We start from the raw sequence: 17668 nt of genomic DNA on the forward strand, positions 1-17668 counted from the left end.
AGACTAAAAAAGTTAAGACTTCTCAATCCGGAAGAATGAAAGCAAAGGGGAGACTGTGATGACAAAATCATGCAGTGGGTGTACAGAACTCCTAAACCCACAGTAGCAGGTTGAGAAGACCCTCACTGAAGCTTTCCCATGAAAATTCAACCTTAACGAGAAGCAGCGTGGCCTAGAGGACAGAGCCTGAGAGTCAGAGGACCTGGATTCTGATCCCAGTTTCACCACTTGCCTGCTGTGTGACTGGGAAAGTCACTTAACTTCTCTGGGCTTCAGTTTCCTCATCTACAAAATGGGGATTGAGACTGTGAGCCCCAAAAGGGACAGGGACTGTGTCCAACTTGATTTGTTTATATCTACCCCAGTGCTTAGTATAGTGCCTGGCACTTAGAACTAAACAAATACCATCATTATTATTATTATTATTATTGAATAAATAAATGTTCACACTCCAGTACAATGTAGAAGCAATTAAGATTGTTTTCCATTCATTTTCAAATTTATCTAAGGGTCAGACCAAGCAATGTCATTGACTGCCTTATCTTTGAAAGACTCTGTTTACCCCAATAAGACTCTTCCCCAAAAGATATTTACATCATCTGGCTAGATTTTACTTTCTCTAATCTCTGTGGTTGGTCTGGTGGACTTTTCCAAATATTTGACTTAAAGGGTAACCCCTTTTCAGGATTACTTTTCATTAGAAAGAGTGAATTCTCAAAGATTGTAATGCACTGTGCAGAAGGGAAGATTTCAACAGAGTTGGTTAATCCACTGATATGCGCAGCAAACAATGCTGAAAAGACTACGGTCTCTTGTTTTTTAATTAGTATTATTCCACTGAAAGTCTGTCTAAAATTAGGCCATTAGTTGGTGATTTACAGCTCCTCAATACATTTGTAAAAAAAAAAAAAAGCGTTATCCAACAACAATGGAGTGGATAGTATAACGTTCCAATGTTAGAACACGTTATAATGAGGCTAAGGATTAATGTTAAACAGTGAAGACCTCTCTTTTAGACTGTGAGCCCACTGTTGGGTAGGGACTGTCTCTATATGTTGCCAACTTGTACTTCCCAAGCGCTTAGTACAGTGCTCTGCACACAGCGCTCAATAAATATGATTGATTCTTCTATTTCTGTGCTGATGTTTCCATATTTTGTAACTGTGAAAGAGGAACATGTCTTTCCCAAGACCTTAAACAACAATGTGGTTTTAGGTTAAAATATAATTTTTAAGAGCAATCAACATGGTTTGTTGACCAAGCTATTAATGCTAGAAGTGTTTCTTACTGGAAAATGTTCACGGAGGTGGTCTGTTCCTTTTTAGAAGGTAGAATGGCAATTAACAGCCACTCAAAAATCTCATCTAACATTTAATAGTAGGTATATTATAAAAAATAATCTGACAGCTAAATGTACGTTAGCTCTAAATCATTACTCTCAGATAAACATTTGCTGAAGAGAAGCAGCATGGCCTAGTGGATAGAGTATGGGCCTGAGAGTCAGAAGATCACGGGTTCTAATCCCGGTTCCGCCACTGTCTGCTGTATGATCTTGGATAAATCACTTCACTTCTCTGTGCCTCAGTTACTTCATCTGTAAAGTGGGGATTGAGACTGTGAGCCCCACATGGGACAGGGACTGTGTCCAACCCGATTTGCTTGTATCCATCCCAGTGCTTAGTACAGTACCGGGCACACAGTAAGCGCTTAGCAAATACCACAATTATTATTATTATTAAAATAACCAACATTGCAATATAATTTGTAGCTTAGTAATTAGAAGTTTTTGCTATGAGGACCAATCTATAACAATTTGTTCTTATCCTTTCCCTCTAGAGAGTTCTTAGAAGCTAATTAGACAGTAATATTATGTCTATAATCTACGTAATCTAGATTTGTGAACACTGAACTCATGGGGTAGGAAGGACTTGTGTAAATAGACCAAGTTTGAAAGCTCACTATATCATTTTAAAACTCTGGAAGGGTTGGAAGCCGGGCCATGAGCAAAAGTTCTGGTTTGTGCCCTGCATTTTGATCTTTGTCCGTAATAGACGTCAGCAGGTAATGTGTATTTGTGAAAGTTCACCCCCAATTGCATTAAATCGCGCGCAGGTGAACAGCTAGGGAATTTGGCCTGGACTCTGTCAAGCATTTGAGAAGGGTCCTTCCCGCACAAGGCGGCCTGGTGAGCAGTCCACCTGTCGACCCCCCAGAAATTACCTGAGGGCCTCGGGCTGAGGAGGGCTATAGGTCCAGTCCACGGCCTGCGCGGCGATGTAGTAGTCCCGGAGCCCAGCTGCTTCTGCTCGGTGCCGCTGACCGGGTGGCCAGCTGCTGAAGAAGACCACCAGCGCCCAGAGGCCGGGCCAGCCCCAGGCCATGGCCGGTGCTCTTGCCCACAGCGGCTCAGGGCCGAGAGGAAGTCTGGGCACTCAGGTCTCCCCTAAACGTTGAGCGGGCTCTGCCTCAGGGAGCTGTGCGTGGCTCCATGTGGTATCATCACCCTATCACAGCTCCGCACACCCCTCCTCCCCGTCAGGAACTCCCTCAGCAGTGGAGCACCCCGCCCCTCTCCCAGGCCTGACAGCGTTTGTAGCGGTTGACAAGGTCACTGTCCACCCGGGCAGTGTGGGAAGCGCCCAGGTCAGGGGTGGTGGGACTGACTGCGGGGGCCTTGGAGTGAGAGACAGGAGCAGAGTTTCCCACTGGAGGTGATCTGGAGGCAAGAGGGAGTTGACTCTGCCCAGTTCAGCTTGGCATTCCGGCAGGTCTCTACATAGGGATTCCGCCCACAAGAGAAGCAGCATGGCCTAGTGGCTAGTGCATGGGTTGGAAGACTTGGGTGCTAATCCCAGCTCTGCCACAAGCCTGGGCAAATTACTTCTCTGCACCTCGGTTTCCTCATCTGCAAAATGGGGATTAAATACCCATTTACCCTTCTACTTTGCAAATCTAAGGGAGTATGTCCAATCTGATTGGCTTGTATCTTCCCCAGTGTTTGACACATAGAAAGCTTTTAACAAATACCACCATTATTATTATTATCTTTCATGAACCCTCACCTCCGTAAGGACATGTGGAACAAACAGAGCTATGGCAGTTTTTTTATAGAAACTAGTTCTGTGGCTTTCATGGGGACTCCCCTGAACAGAGAAGCAGCATGACTTGGTGGAAAGAACACGGCCCTAGGAGTCAGGGGACCTGGATTCCACTCCCGACTCTGCCAGTTGCTTGCAGTATTACCTTGGGCAAGTCATTTAACTTCTCTGTACCTCAGTTACCTTATCTGTAAAATAGAGATTAAATCCTCCTCCCTCCAATTTAGACTGGGACCCTCTTGCAGGACAGGAACTGTGTCTAACCTAATAAATTTTACCCCAGTGCTTAGAATAGCAGTTGACACATAGTAAGTGCTTAACAAATACTATTTAAAAAAGCCCTCCTCTTCTTTCACCCCACACTTAGTCCTTACAACTTATGCCAATATTGCCAGGGCCAAGGTGCACTAATACTAATACTAATAATATTAATAATGATGGTATTTGTTAAGCGCTTACTATGTGCCACCGGGGTAGATAAAAGATAATTGGGTTGGACACAGTCACTGTCCCATATAGGGCCCGCAGTCTTAATCCTATTTTACAGATGAGGGAACTGAGGCACAGAGAAATGAAGTGACTTGCCCAAGGTCACACATCACACACGTGGTGGAACCGGGATTAGAACCCAGGTCCTTTTGACCCCCAGGCCCGTGCTCTATCCACTAGGCCAGGCAAGTTCTTATGAGCAGCGTGGCTCAGTGGAAAGAGCCCGGGCTTTGGAGTCAGAGGTTATGGGTTCGAATCCCAGCTCCTCCACGAGTCTGCTGTGTGACCTTGGGCAAGTCACTTCACTTCTCTGAGCCTCAGTTCCCTCATCTGTAAAAATGGGGATTAAGACTGTGAGCCCCACGTGGGACAACTTGATCACATTGTATCCCCCCAGCGCTTAGAACAGTGCTTTGCACATAGTAAGTGCTTAACAAATGCCATAATAATAATAATAATAATAATAATAATAATAATAATTATGTGCCAGGCACTGTACTAAGCACTGGAGTAATTACAAGATAATCGGGTTGGACACAATCCCTGTCTCACATAGGGTTCATGGTCTTCATTCCCTTTTTGCAGATGAGGTAACTGAGGCACAGAGAAGTTAAGTGACTTGCCCAAAGTCACACAACAGACAAGCGGTAGGAGGAGATGCCACACGGTTGTCAGCCTCACCTCATTTTTGATGCCCACACTGGCCTTTGAGTAAGGGGCCCAGCCAGAGATGATCAGAACTGCCCTTCCTTCCTAAGGCCCTTAGAGCAGTGACAGAGATGTAGCAATGAGCATTTTGACAGACAAATAGTCCTCTTCCTTTCTGTTGGTTTATAGAGGCAGCATGCCCACAGAAGCACTTGTGGCCCTGGTTTGACCTTTGTCTCTAATTTTGCCTCCCTCTTTGTGTCTATTTGATATTGTCAACTTTCTTTTTCTCTTTGTTTTCTCTTTTGGTCTTTATCAGGCTTTCCCATGCACAATAGATAATGTTTATCCGGAGAAACCGTAGTAACCAGCTTGTTTGTTGCCTTTGTCTTGGGCATGCAGTTTAGGTAATGTTTACAAAGGATCACAGAAGATAAAAAAATAAGAGGTGAAGACTCAATGCAAACATCTGTACCTGCCCAGTTGATTGACTTAGACCCATTCCACAGTGGCTGTTTCCTGACCTGCCTGAGCAGAATTCCAGTAAATTCTTCATGTTGAAAGGATTCCAGATCAGTCTGATTTTCTTCTGTTCCCCTTTCCCTTCTAGAGAAAGTGATATTAAGTTCTGTTTTCTGAGACTTCTAGATAATAGAATCACTCTTGAATGTAGACTTCTCTTGGAATTTTACTAAATATGGTGGAACTACAGTATCTGATTTTTTTTTTAAATGGTATTTAAGTGCTTACTATGTGCCAGGCGCTATACTAAATATTGGGGTAGATACAAGTTAATCAAATTGGACACAGTCCATGTCTCACATGGGGCTCACAGTCTTAATCCCCATTTTACAGATGAGGTAACAGACACAGAGAAGTGAAGTGACTTGCCCAGGGTCACACAGCAAAGTGGCAGAACTAGGTTTGGAACCCAGGTCTCTCTGACTCCAAGGTCCTTGCTGTATCCACTAGGGCACACTGCTTCTCTCTGCGAATTGAATTTGAAATATTTCAATTATATTTTTTTCCAGTAAGTGGACTGTCTGCCAATTCTATTGTACTCTCCCATTGTGCTCTGCACACAGTAAGTGCTCAATAAACACCACCGTTTGATTATATAAGATCTCATAGCAAAGCAATATAGTGCATAGGGTGGGAAAAAAAGGGCAGTGGGAACCTCTGTGCAATGTGGGAATTTCCCACAATTTTCCCCACATTTTCTTTCCAGGTTCATTATAGTCACCTATTCACAATCCCATCTCTCTTGGAGTTCCAACCTATCTTGTCTTCTTTCTCAGCATTAGCGAGGTGAATTTCTATCTACTCCAGTGATTCGTAAATCTTTCCCTGCTGCCTTCCTAATAGTTATAATTAAACCCTCATTTCCTAATTTACAATTTAGGACACCCCTCATAGTAATAGAGACTCATTTTTTTTAAACCTCAGTTTATTGGAACCACCATTTTCTCTGCTTTATGGAAAATTGCATGCCCTTTGGTATATCCCTAGTGGAACTTCTCTTCATTATAAGACTGAAACACTCACTGGACCAGCACTTTAAATTAGCAATCGATTAATCCATAGCATGTATTGAGCTCTTACTTTGTGTAGAACACTGAACTAAGCACTTGGGAGACTATGATAGAATTTGTTATCAGGATCCCTGCCCTCAAGGAGTTTACAATCTAGAGAGGAAGTAGGACATTACAATAAATTACTGATAGGAGGAAGCAATAGAGTAAAAAGAGCTGTACATAAGTGCGATGGAGGAATGTGAGTACCCATTTAAGTGACAAAGAAGTGCTCAAGTGGCAATAGGGAGTGTCTCAAGTTGGGAGATGAGAATTTTTTATCATCATCAATCGTATTTATTGAGCGCTTACTGTGTGCAGAGCACTGTACTAAGCGCTTGGGAAGTACAAATTGGAAACATATAGAGACAGTCCCTACCCAACAGTGGGCTCTATTATGGTATTTAAGTGTTTACTATGTATCAGGCACTGTATTAAGTGATGGCATAGGTACAAATTAATCAGGTTGGACAGTCCCTATCCCACATAGGGCTCACAGTCTTTACTCCCGTTTTGCAGGTGAGGTAACTGAGGCCCGGAGGAGTTAAGTAACTTGCCCAAGGTCACAAAGCTGACAAGTGGCAGAGCCAGGATTGGAACCCAGGTCCTCCTGACTCCCAGGCTGTGCTCTATCTGCTTGGCCATGCTGCTTCTCTGGAATCAGGTATGACTTCCAGGAGGACATGTGATTTCAGAATGGCTTTGAGCAGGGTGAGAGCAGCGGTCTGCCGGATGTGAAGGAGGAGGGGGTTCTAGGCAGAAGGGAGGGCGTGAGCAAGAGTTTGGCGGAGACACTAGAATGGGGCAAAGTGAGTATGTTGGCTTGGGCAAAATGAAATGTGCTTGGGGCCTAGTGGTTAGAAACTGGGCCTTGGAGTCAGAGGACCTGGGTTCTAATCCTGACTCCACAAATTGTCTGCTGTGTGACCTTGGGCAAGTCACTTCTCTGGGCCTCAGTTCCCTCATCCGCAAAATGGGGATTATTAATCACAGTAATAGTAATGATAGTATTTGTTAAGCACTTACTATATTCCAAGCAGTGTTCTAAGTGCTGGAATAGATAAAAGGTAATGAGGTTGTCCCACGTGGGGCTCACAGTCTTAATCCCCACATCTTAATCCGTGGACAGACAGTGTCCAACATGATAAGCCTGTTTCCATCCCCGTGCTTAGTATAGTTCCTGCACATAGTAAGCACCTAACAGATACCACAGTTATTATTATTATTGTTATTAGTCCTGATGGACAAGACAGTAGAGTCAGTGGATTCACTTTCTTTTGTTGCTCTCCCAACTCAAGTAATAACTTGACTGATTATGGATCAACCATTCATTGAGCCCCCACACTGAGCTAGATTCCACGCATGACATTAAATACATGGTTCCCCACATCGCAGAAAGTTATAGTACAAGATCAACCCCTTTTTCTACTCATATGGCTCTATGCCCTTTGGGTTTGCTAGTCTGTTTCACTTAACACACCTAGTAAATAGATGTAAATCCTATATAATTTTAAACAAAGCATTTTCAGTAGAACAGTATTTACATAATTCCAGGATTCCTGAGAGTCTTTCTGGAAAGAGACCGTGCAGTGACTCCGTTCCTGGTCATTGTTTCTTCAGCCTCTCCGAGCTCTCTCTGGCTTGGAACATCACAGACAGAGTGTCTGGGGAAGATGGAGGACTTGGAGAACAAGTGCCTTGTTGACCCTCACAAGAGTGGATTTCCAACTTCATCTGGAGGGTAAGGTGCCAGTTTTATTCTATTGGAAATGGGAAACCCCAATTGTGATTTCTAGGCCAGTCACAGCTCTCCAACATCTGTCTCCCTCATTGACCCAGAGTTTGTTACAGGGGGATGTGGCCTGGGGAAAAGTCAAACTCCCTCTTGTAGCTCTTCAGGAGCTGGAGGTTCCTGTCGCCTCTACTGCTGGGAAGCATTGGGCTGAAGGGTCAGAGAGGCAGCAGATCAGAGAGAATCTCTCTGGCAGCCCTAGGGAAAAAATGCAACCTGCGGAGAATGAAATCTTTTGTTTACCTAAATGTTCATAAAACTGCCAGTTTAAGCCACGGGAGAGGTTGGGTTTTGGTAAGAAGGCAGAATATTCGAAAGACTGCGTCCTGGGGAAGTTGGAGGGGTAGGAGAGGATCTGGAGATCTCTGGAAAGCGAAGAGAGGAAAAATCAGAATGGTTATCTGTCCCTGGGCCAAAGAACTAGGTGTGGTTTTCAGTCTGGCTCTGAATTTTGCCCTTCCATTGCCTGAATCCCAGAGTGCATGCAGTCTCTCTCTCATCACTAGTAATGACCACCACTGGTGGCTGCAACTTCTAGCTCTGTCTTGATCTCGGTTTTCATCCCTACCCCTCCTCCGCCTCCCACTTCTTTCACCCACCCCCCTCCTTGACTTCAACCCTGTGCCTGGTACTTTTCTGAACATATTTTAACCTTAGAGACTGGGGTGGGAATGCCCCATCACTTAAACCGTCATATTCCTCGATGGATGCCAAACGATTTGCTTCCTCAGGCAGTCAGAAGGCCTCAGTATCTGTTGATGTCCCATTCTCCTCCCACTCCTTTCCCTCTTCTTTCTCCCCCGCTTTCCTCAATACTCAACTTCCCTTATTTAGGTTCAGGGAAAATTCAATGCATGCATCCCACTTTCCCCAAAGACCCTATTTCAGAGAGCTCACCTTAAGAACTGGAATCAAAGGCTGCATTTGTGAAAACTCCAGGGGTGCCTAAGTGACTGTGGAACAAAAATGCAATGATATTGGTGTGAGTCTCCGGGTTTATTCCTCAAACATCCATTAGGCCTTGGGCAGTGGGGATTTTTTGCCCCTTCTGGGAGTGGGGAGGGAAGTGAAGTTGTTGCTCAGAATTGGGTCCCTGCCTGGCACGGCAGAGTGGGGTGGCAAGAAACCCAGGATACAGGGCCAGATGGAGATGAATCTCTGAGTGAGGTGGCACAGATGGGGTCAAAAACACTTTCCATCTTACCTACAAGGAGTCAAGGGGGTTTTCCCATCATCTGATCATTGGCAGGTGTTGAGAAGAGAAGAATAAAGAGGAAAAAAAAGGCAGAAACAGTTATCAAACAAAGGAATGAAAAGGCAGCATTAGGACTTCAAGGGCCTGATGATGGCCTAAACTATCTAACCCCTAAATCTCATGAAGGGAGGTGACAAGGCAATTGGAGGGTGGGGACAGCTTGGCCCCCAACAGGAGAGTTAGACAGGGTGAGTGACCATCTATGGAAAGTTTTCAGTTTGTTGAAGTGAGAGTCTACAAACAGTACCAGGATTTTGCAGATCAATCAATTGTATTTATTCAATCAACCATATTTATTGAGTGCTTACTGCGTGCAGAGCAATGTACTATGCTCTTGAGAGAGTACAATATGGTAGACAGTGCTTACTGCTTGCAGAGCACTGTATTAAGTGCTTGGGAGAGAGCAATATAACAGAGTTGGTCAACATAAGGATCTTACAGTCTAGAGGGGAAGGCAGACATTAATATAAATAAATTACGGATATGTACATAAGCTCTGCAGGGCTGGGGGGCATGAATAAAGAGTACAAATCCAAGTTTAAGGGCAACTCTGTGGGAGAAGATGGTTCCTTAGGGCCTGAAAGAGAAATCCCGGCCTTTTCTGTGGTGAAGATGAGAGTAGACGTACTAAGAAATGGCCTCTGGTTTTAGGTTTGAGAGTTAAGATGATCCCAGAGCCAGGTATTCTGTTACTTAAGTTAGGATTCCCCATTGTCCCACCAGGGGCCCAGAGTAGGCATGGGAAAGGGATTTCTCAGGAAGGAAGCATGTTGGATGGTAATTCTAGGGTCCCACAATGTTTACCGGTGGCAGTGACTGGAAAACCCTATTCCTTGAAGGGAGTTTCTGCTGCCATTTGGTGATGTGTTGGAGTGTTCCTGACCACAACCAATTCTGGGCTCCAGAAAGGTGTTCCTTTGTCGAGCTTGGTGCTTTCACCAGAAAAGGCTTTTCCAGATAATTTTCAGGGCAGGAAGAGGCTGGAAACAGCCCCAGATTGGAGAAGGACTGACTCTTAACTTCCACTTTAGCTGGAGCTTGCTGGGCCACTACTGGCTGTCCATCATGGCTTAACTCTGGGGCTGGGCCACCATGCCATTTTCTCCCTGTCAGCAGATCCCCAACTCTCTCAACTTTGGACCTAAATGCTAAAGAATATCTGGTACCTGAAGGTACCAGCTAAATAAGACCATGCTCTTGAAACAGTCATGAGAAGTCATCCAACCCACCACCAAATGGAGATCTTTGTGGCTTACGTTTTTGTTTTTTTTAATGACATTTGTTAAGCACTTACTATGTGTCAGGTGCTGGACTTAGCACTGTGGTAGATACAAACTAATCAGGTTGGACTCAGTCCATGCCCCACATGGGACTCACAGTTTTCATCCCCATTTTCAATGAGGTCATTGAGTAACAGAGAACTTAAGTGACTTGTCCAAGGTCACATAGCAGACAAGTGGTAGAGCTGGAATTAGAACGCAGGTCCTTCTGAGTCGCAGGACTGTGCCCTATCCTGCTTCTCCATCTTGCAGGTGGCCCTGTGGACTGGAGAGGACACGGCTACAGCATGTGTGTTTCGGCAAATGTCTCCAACTATTAAATGTGGTTGGGAGAGATTGGGGCTGGGGGCTGGGACACGGATGAGTCATTCCGGTGTAATGTATCATCCCTAGATTATCTTTTTAAAAAACAGATGAGAGGAACCAGATTCCTCTTTTCCTCCTTACCTTTCTGCCTGAGATGCTTCCTTAGCAAGGCCAGGAGGGTCCCACCTACGAGGAGGCTGGTTGCACCTGCCACAGTTCCGCCCAAGTAGGTGAGGGCTTCTTGGACAGACAAGGCATCCTCTGCAAGAGATCCCAATGCAGAGGGTTACACAAAGGAAGGGCAGCATTGGCCCGGCAGCTCTGAGGCCCAGTTCTTCCACCAAGAGGCTTGCGAGATTCCGGCTTGCCACCAATCAATCAATCAATCAATCGTATTTATTGAGCGCTTACTATGTGCAGAGCACTGTACTAAGCGCTTGGGAAGTACAAATTGGCAACACATAGAGACAGTCCCTACCCAACAGTGGGCTCACAGTCTAAAAGGGGGAGACAGAGAACAGAACCAAACATACCAACAAAATAAAATAAATAGGATAGAAATGTACAAGCAAAATAAATAAATAAATAAATAGAGTAATAAATATGTACAACCATATATACATATATACAGGTGCTGTGGGGAAGGGAAGGAGGTAAGATGGGGGGATGGAGAGGGGGACGAGGGGGAGAGGAAGGAAGGGGCTCAGTCTGGGAAGGCCTCCTGGAGGAGGGGAAGGCCACCAGGCCATCTTGAGGAAACCACCCACCTCAATTACAAAGGGGCTTGTTGCTTTCAACTCTCTTTTGCCACTCTACCCCAGCTCGGACTCATCATTCCTCCAAAGCTGATCTCATGGGACCGCCTTCTAGATCTTTCTGGTTCCTGCCCCTCCCCTTCCCTGCAACTTCCCCCTTTTAAGCAGTGTGGCCTAAGGGACGGAGCGTGGGCCTTGGAGTCAAAAGGACCCAGGTTCTAATCCTGATGCTGCCACTTGTCTTCTGTGTGACCTTGGGCAAGTCACTTAACATCTCTGTCTCAGTTACCTCGTCTGTAAAATGGGGATTCTTTGATCCCCTTATGGGATAGGGACGGTGTCCAACTTGATTTGCTTGCGTCTACCCAGCGCTTAGTACAGTGCCTGGTACACAGTAAGGGCTTAACAAGTACCATTGTTGTTGTTATTATTTGAGGTATTAAGCACTTGCTGTATGTCAAGCATTGCACTAAACACTGGGGTAGTTACAGGATAATCAGGCCCCACATGGGGCTGATAGAGTAAGTAGGAGGAAGAACAGGTATTGAATCCCCATTTTGCAGATGAGGGAACTGAGACACAGAGAAGTTAAGTGACTTGCCCAAATCACATAGCAAATAAGTGACAGAGCCCAGATTAAAACCCAGGACCTCTAACTCCCAGGCCCTTGCTCTTCCACTAGGCCACACTCTTTCCCAGGCACAACTCTCCTCATCATCAAAGACTTCTTGATATCACATCTCCTCCAGAAATCATTCCCTAATTAAGATTCACCATCTCAAGTCATGTGCATTCAATAGCTGCTTTTGGCATTTGAGAATATTCTCCACTTACATGAACTTATTTTTTTTTAGTCTTTTTCCTTCAATACTGCTGCTATCAACAGCCATAGTGTTTTTCTTCTTCGTCCTCCAACTGTTTGTATGTGGGTTACGTCTTTCAGTCTACCCCATGAGAGTACAGTGCTAAGTGCTTAGTACAGTGCTCTGCACACAGTAAGCACTCAATAAATACAATTGAATGAATCAGAGTGTAAGCATGTTGAGACCAGGAAGCATGTCTTCATCATCAATCGTATTTATTGAGCGCTTACTGTGTGCAGAGCACTGTACTAAGCACTTGGGAAGTACAAGTTGGCAACATATAGATACAGTCCCTACCCAACAGTGGGCTCACAGTCTAAAATGTCTTTTAGTTATACTCTCTAAAGCTCCTAGTACAGTGCTCTTCACAGGGTAGGTGCTGAATACATACTATTGGTTGATTTTTATTGATTTATTTTTGCTGCTAACAATGAGGCTGAGAAGAGGTTGAAAGTGGGAGTTGGAGATCATAATATAACCCAAAAAGCCAAGGAAACAAGAATCTGGAGTATCTTTATTATCATCATCAATCATATTTATTGAGCGCTTACTATGTGCAGAGCACTGTACTAAGCGCTTATCAGGGTTTCAGTCATAATGACAACTTCCAAGGAAAGGCCCGATGAGATGGATGACATGTTAGACACCGGGAAGTGGGCAAAGGTGGAGAATGGGCTAGAATGGGCCTCAGAGTTTTGCTTATGCTGCTGGGTGACCAGGACGATCAGCAGAGTTTAGAGGAAAAATACAGAAGAATGAACCCAACTCTTGGCAGGATACACTGATAAATGAACCTCTGTGGAGGTCAGGTCAATTAGGCTATGAGCCCCATGCGGTACAGGGAATATGTCCAACCTGATATTCTTGTATCTATCCCAGTGCTCAGAGCAGTGTTTGGTACATAGTAAGCTCTTAATAAATACCATAATACTAGTACTAATAATAGTAATGATAATGAAGGTAGTTGACAGGATAGCAGACAACTCACCTAAAAACCAATTCAAACTCTTAGGCAGGGTTAATGAATCAAGTGCATTTTATTAAGCACTTACCATGTACCAACCACAGTACGAAACACTTGGGACAGTACAATACAGTTGGTAGACATGATCTCTGCCCTCAAGGAGTTTGCAGACTAGATCATAGATGTCTGAAATGGACTCGCTTCTGGCAACTGAACCCAGTTAGGGAGTGATGATCACCAAGGTGGAGCGGCTATTTCTACATCCTGTGTCTCCGTGGTTTCAGAAACGGGGCTTTGCTCCCACCCTTCTGTGTCATCTAGATTGTGAGCTCCCTGTGGGCAGGGAACTTGTCTCCCAACTCTTGTATTATGTGCTCCCAAGCATTTAGTACAGTGCTCTGCAGAGAGTAAGTGCTCCATAGCACTGATTTAATTGATTGCATCTTTCAAGGAGAAATGACAGAAAATCACAGAGGCAATGTGGCCTATTGGGTAGATCAAGGGCCCGGGAGTCAGAAGGACCTGGGTTCTAATCCTGGCTCCGCCACTTGTCTGCTGTGTGACCTTGGCAATCACTTTGCTTCTCTGTGCTTCAGTTACCACATCTGTAAAATGGGGATTAAGACTGTGAGCTCCATGTGGGTCATGGACTGTGTCCAACCTGATTACCTTGGATCTACCTCAGCGCTTAGGACAGTGCCTGGCTCATAGTAAGCACTAAATACCATTAAAGAAAAAAAAAACACTCCAGCTGGGATGTACTAAGAGCCAGAGAAGCAGCCCCGACCTCTCTGCCTTCTGCACCAGGGTGACATGCTAACCCACAAGAAACAAAATACCTTGGCAGGTTGGCATCTTGTCTGACCATTCTCCCTTCCCCTGGCACCAAACGGTTGGCGAGCTGTTTAAGACATGGCCTTTGGGGCAGTGGAATTCACAGGTGGATCCATAACTGAAGTTCCCCAAGGGATGGGAACAGTTCATTTCCAATGGCTTAGAAGCCTGCAGGTCTGGGCATCTGATAACTGTGGAGAAAGGATAAAAGAACAAGGAAAACACATGACTTCAGGATAGGGAAAAAACATCCACGGCAGCTGGGTTTTCCCTTCTCCCCCTGTGTGGTGCAGCAGGACCAATCTCGCCAACCCGAGGGAAGGAATTCTGGTTCTCCACCAAGTCAGTTAGTGGGTTTCAGATGAATCCTGATAGGGTTCCGAATGAGCAGACAGGGAACATTTCTGTTTATCATTATATTGTACTCTCCCAAGCGCTCAGTACAGTACTCTGCACGTAGTAAACAGTAAATATAAATGAATGAAAGAAAGTCCCACCCCTACTAAAACTTGCTTGAGATGATCCGCTCAAATCATGACCTTGGAAGAAGACCGGCACCTCCCAGAAATTCTGCTTCCAACGGGCCACTTCGAAAATCCCTATTTTTCATAACTACTGCTGGCAACATCATTGCTCTGTGACAGCAGACTAACAGGCAGCATCCGTTACGCTTTTGGCGAAGAGCTATGTGGTCCTTGCTGAAAGACTCTGCCCTGGATGTACAGTTGGCTAGTTATGATCCCATTTTACAGAGACAGAAGACTGAGAGCCGGGAAGGTGTGATCAGCCAGTCTGGGTCAGGCTGGCAAACAGAGAAGCAGCTTGACATAGCAGCTTGAGCCCAATCCTGGGAGTCAGAAGATCAGGGATTCTAATGCCGGCTCTGCCATTTTCCTGCTGTGGGACCTTGGACAATAAGTCACTTCACATCTCTGGGCCTCAGTCTCATCTAAAACTCAACTCAACTCGTCTCTTCTGCTGCTCTCTCCAGTGGAGGCCTCTTCTTCTCCCACTCCCCCAGACTCACCAGAAAAGAAGGAGGTGTCGGTTTCCTTCTCGCCCCCCAATGTTGCCTTCTAGACAGAGCCCACTGTTGGGTAGGGACCGTCTCTATATGTTGCCAACTCGTACTTCCCAAGCGCTTAGTACAGTGCTCTGCACACAGTAAGCGCTCAATACGATTGAATGAATGAATGAATCTGTAAAATGGGGATTCAGTGCCTGTCTATCCCCTACTTAGATTGTGAACCCCATGTGGGGCAGGGACTGCATCTGCTTATCTTGTATCTACCCCAGTGCTTTGAACAGTGCTCAACACGTAGTGCCTAACAAAAACAAAAACAATAATAATGAGGCAGCAAGAGCACTCAGACTAAGGTAAAGATCCTAGGGTCCTAGACTGAATTAGTATTTTAATTAGGGACAACCCTTACAGTCTCCATGCTCCGATTCACCTTGAAGAGGCTCGCCTCTCTCTGAAGCCAGCCGTTCACAGAGCTACAGTCTATGTAAGGTGACTTCGAGGTGATGTCTCTAGGGTCTTGGATAAGAGTGCTATTAGAATAAACCATAGTTCAAAGGGTTATCCCGCTCTCCCACCCAAACTTCAAAATCTCTGGATCAGTCTGGGACGCTCCAAAACCCATGATCAAATCGAGGCATCGTCCTGTGTGAGAAACAGATTCTCCCCCCGCCCCCTTTCTGCTTTTGCCCCCCTCCCTGCAGACAACTCCAGTGCCGAAGTTTCTGTGGTACCTTCACACACTGGAGGCTGATGGGTCCAGTTTCCAGTGATCTCACACCGCACGACCCCGGGTCCGCGCAAAACAAATCCTTCTGAACAGCCAAAGTCACAGGATGAATTAAAGCCAAATCGCTTCGGAGGGTCCAAGCAGTTCACGAGGCCGTGCTTGGGGGCTTGCAGTTCTGGGCACTGAATCACTATAAAAACAGCCCAGAAAATGACTATGAAACCTTAATTTGCCACTTAGAGTCCTCAGAGTAATTCTTAGAACATTATTCTCACAGCTATAAATAATAATAATAATAATGGTATTTAAGTGCTTACTATGTGCCAGGCACTGTACCAAGTGTCGGGTTGGATACAAGCAAATTCAGGTGGACACAGTCCATGACCCACGTAGGGCTCTCATTCTTCATCCCACAACACTACTGTGTTTGGACTATTTAACTCCTGTATTCATAAGAACTCTACTCCTGTCATTTGCCTTCAGGACGCAGCAATCATTTTCCAATGCACAAAGTGTCAAATAATTTAGACAGAATTTCCAGTGAGCTTTTTTGCATATGAAATTTTCATATCGCTACCCTTATTTTTACCAATCAATCAATCATAATTATTGAGCGCTTACTGTGTGCAGAGCACTGTACTAAGCGCTTGGGAAGTACAAGTTGGCAACACATAGAGACTGTCCCTACCCAACAGTGGGCTCACAGTCTAAAAGGGGGAGACAGAGAACAAAACCAAACATACTAATAAAATAAAATAAATAGAATAGATATGTACAAGTAAAATAAATACCAGTTCATCAGTGCCCTCTACTCTCCAACTGTGGTACTACACTGTCACCCAAATCGTTTTTACTGATTGAGCGCATACTATGTGCACAGCACTGTACTAAACGCTTGGGAGAGAACAATATAGCAGACACATTCCCTGCTCACAAAGAGCTTATCGTCCAGAGGACTAGCTATGAACTGTTCTAAATTCTATCGGTCTCTTCGGAATTCTTTTTTCCCTTTTAGACAACTGAAAATAATAAGCCCTGTGTCTCATAATAATGATGGCATTTATTAAGCGCTTACTATGTGCAAAGCACTGTTCTAAGCGCTGGGGTAGATACAAGGTAATCAAGTTGTCCCACGTGGGGCTCACAGACTTAATCCCCATTTTCCAGATGAGGGAACCGAGGCCCAGAGGAGGGAAGTGACTTGCCCAAAGCCACACAGCTGCTAAGTGGCGGAGCCGGGATTTGAACCCATGACCTCGGACGCCAAAGCCCGAGCTCTTTCCACTGAGCCACGCGTGCACCCTGCGGGTTCCCTCTATTTGGTCTTTATTTGGTTGCTGGCAAAAAATGTTTGAAGGGCTTCCTCACCCTTCTTCAGCCTTCCCTTAGGTCTTTGTACCTTCCCACTTGGGCAGAGGGGTAGCGATAAATCATAGAGAAGGAAGTGTGACCATTACCCAGATTGAGACAGGATACCCAAAGGAGTATCCAGCAGATAGGGATCCCTGGCACGTCATCCCCCGGGCCTGGAATGCCCTCCCTCTGCCCATCCGCCAAGCTAGCTCTCTTCCTCCCTTTAAGGCCCTGCTGAGAGCTCACCTCCTCCAGGAGGCCTTCCCACACTGAGCCCCTTCCTTCCTCTCCCCCTCGTCCCCCTCTCCATCCCCCCCATCTTACCTCCTTCCCTTCCCCACAGCGCCTGTATATATGTTTGTACATATTTATTACTCTATTTATTTATTTTACTTGTACATATCTATTCTATTTATTTTATTTTGTTAGTATGTTTGGTTTTGTTTTTTTTTCTCTGTCTCCCCCTTTTAGACTCTGAGCCCAATGTTGGGTAGGGACTGTCTCTATATGTTGCCAATTTGTACTTCCCAAGCGCTTAGTACAGTGCTCTGCACATAGTAAGCGCTCAATAAATATGATTGATTGATTGATTGGTAGGATATAAGCTAATCAGGTTGGATAAGGTCCCTGTCCCATGTAGGGCTCACAGTTTAAGCAGGAGGGAGGAAAGGTGCCGAAGCACTATTTTATAGAGGAAAAAACTGAGGCA

At 45.2% G+C, this 17668-nt stretch overlaps 2 protein-coding genes across 2 annotated transcripts in view; both read right to left on the reverse strand.

The window, feature by feature from the left end:
* LOC119938175 (coagulation factor V-like) overlaps nucleotides 1-2461 on the reverse strand; it is a 44536-nt gene extending 42075 nt beyond the window's left edge. The window contains exon 1 of the mRNA XM_038757880.1: nucleotides 2221-2461. Coding sequence (XP_038613808.1) covers nucleotides 2221-2381 — 161 coding nt within the window. The 5' untranslated portion in view covers nucleotides 2382-2461. The remainder of the gene's footprint in view (nucleotides 1-2220) is intronic.
* A 5090-nt stretch (nucleotides 2462-7551) lies between these two features.
* LOC119938484 (selectin P) overlaps nucleotides 7552-17668 on the reverse strand; it is a 33088-nt gene continuing 22971 nt past the window's right edge. Inside the window, exons 11-16 of the mRNA XM_038758322.1 lie at nucleotides 15611-15796; nucleotides 13861-14046; nucleotides 10581-10700; nucleotides 8803-8833; nucleotides 8496-8551; nucleotides 7552-7963 (exon numbers count right to left, since the gene is read on the reverse strand). Coding sequence (XP_038614250.1) covers nucleotides 8497-8551; nucleotides 8803-8833; nucleotides 10581-10700; nucleotides 13861-14046; nucleotides 15611-15796 — 578 coding nt within the window. The 3' untranslated portion in view covers nucleotides 7552-7963; nucleotide 8496. The remainder of the gene's footprint in view (nucleotides 7964-8495; nucleotides 8552-8802; nucleotides 8834-10580; nucleotides 10701-13860; nucleotides 14047-15610; nucleotides 15797-17668) is intronic.

This window comes from Tachyglossus aculeatus, chromosome 16, assembly GCF_015852505.1.
Source record: "Tachyglossus aculeatus isolate mTacAcu1 chromosome 16, mTacAcu1.pri, whole genome shotgun sequence".
Taxonomy (NCBI): Eukaryota; Metazoa; Chordata; class Mammalia; order Monotremata; family Tachyglossidae; genus Tachyglossus; species Tachyglossus aculeatus.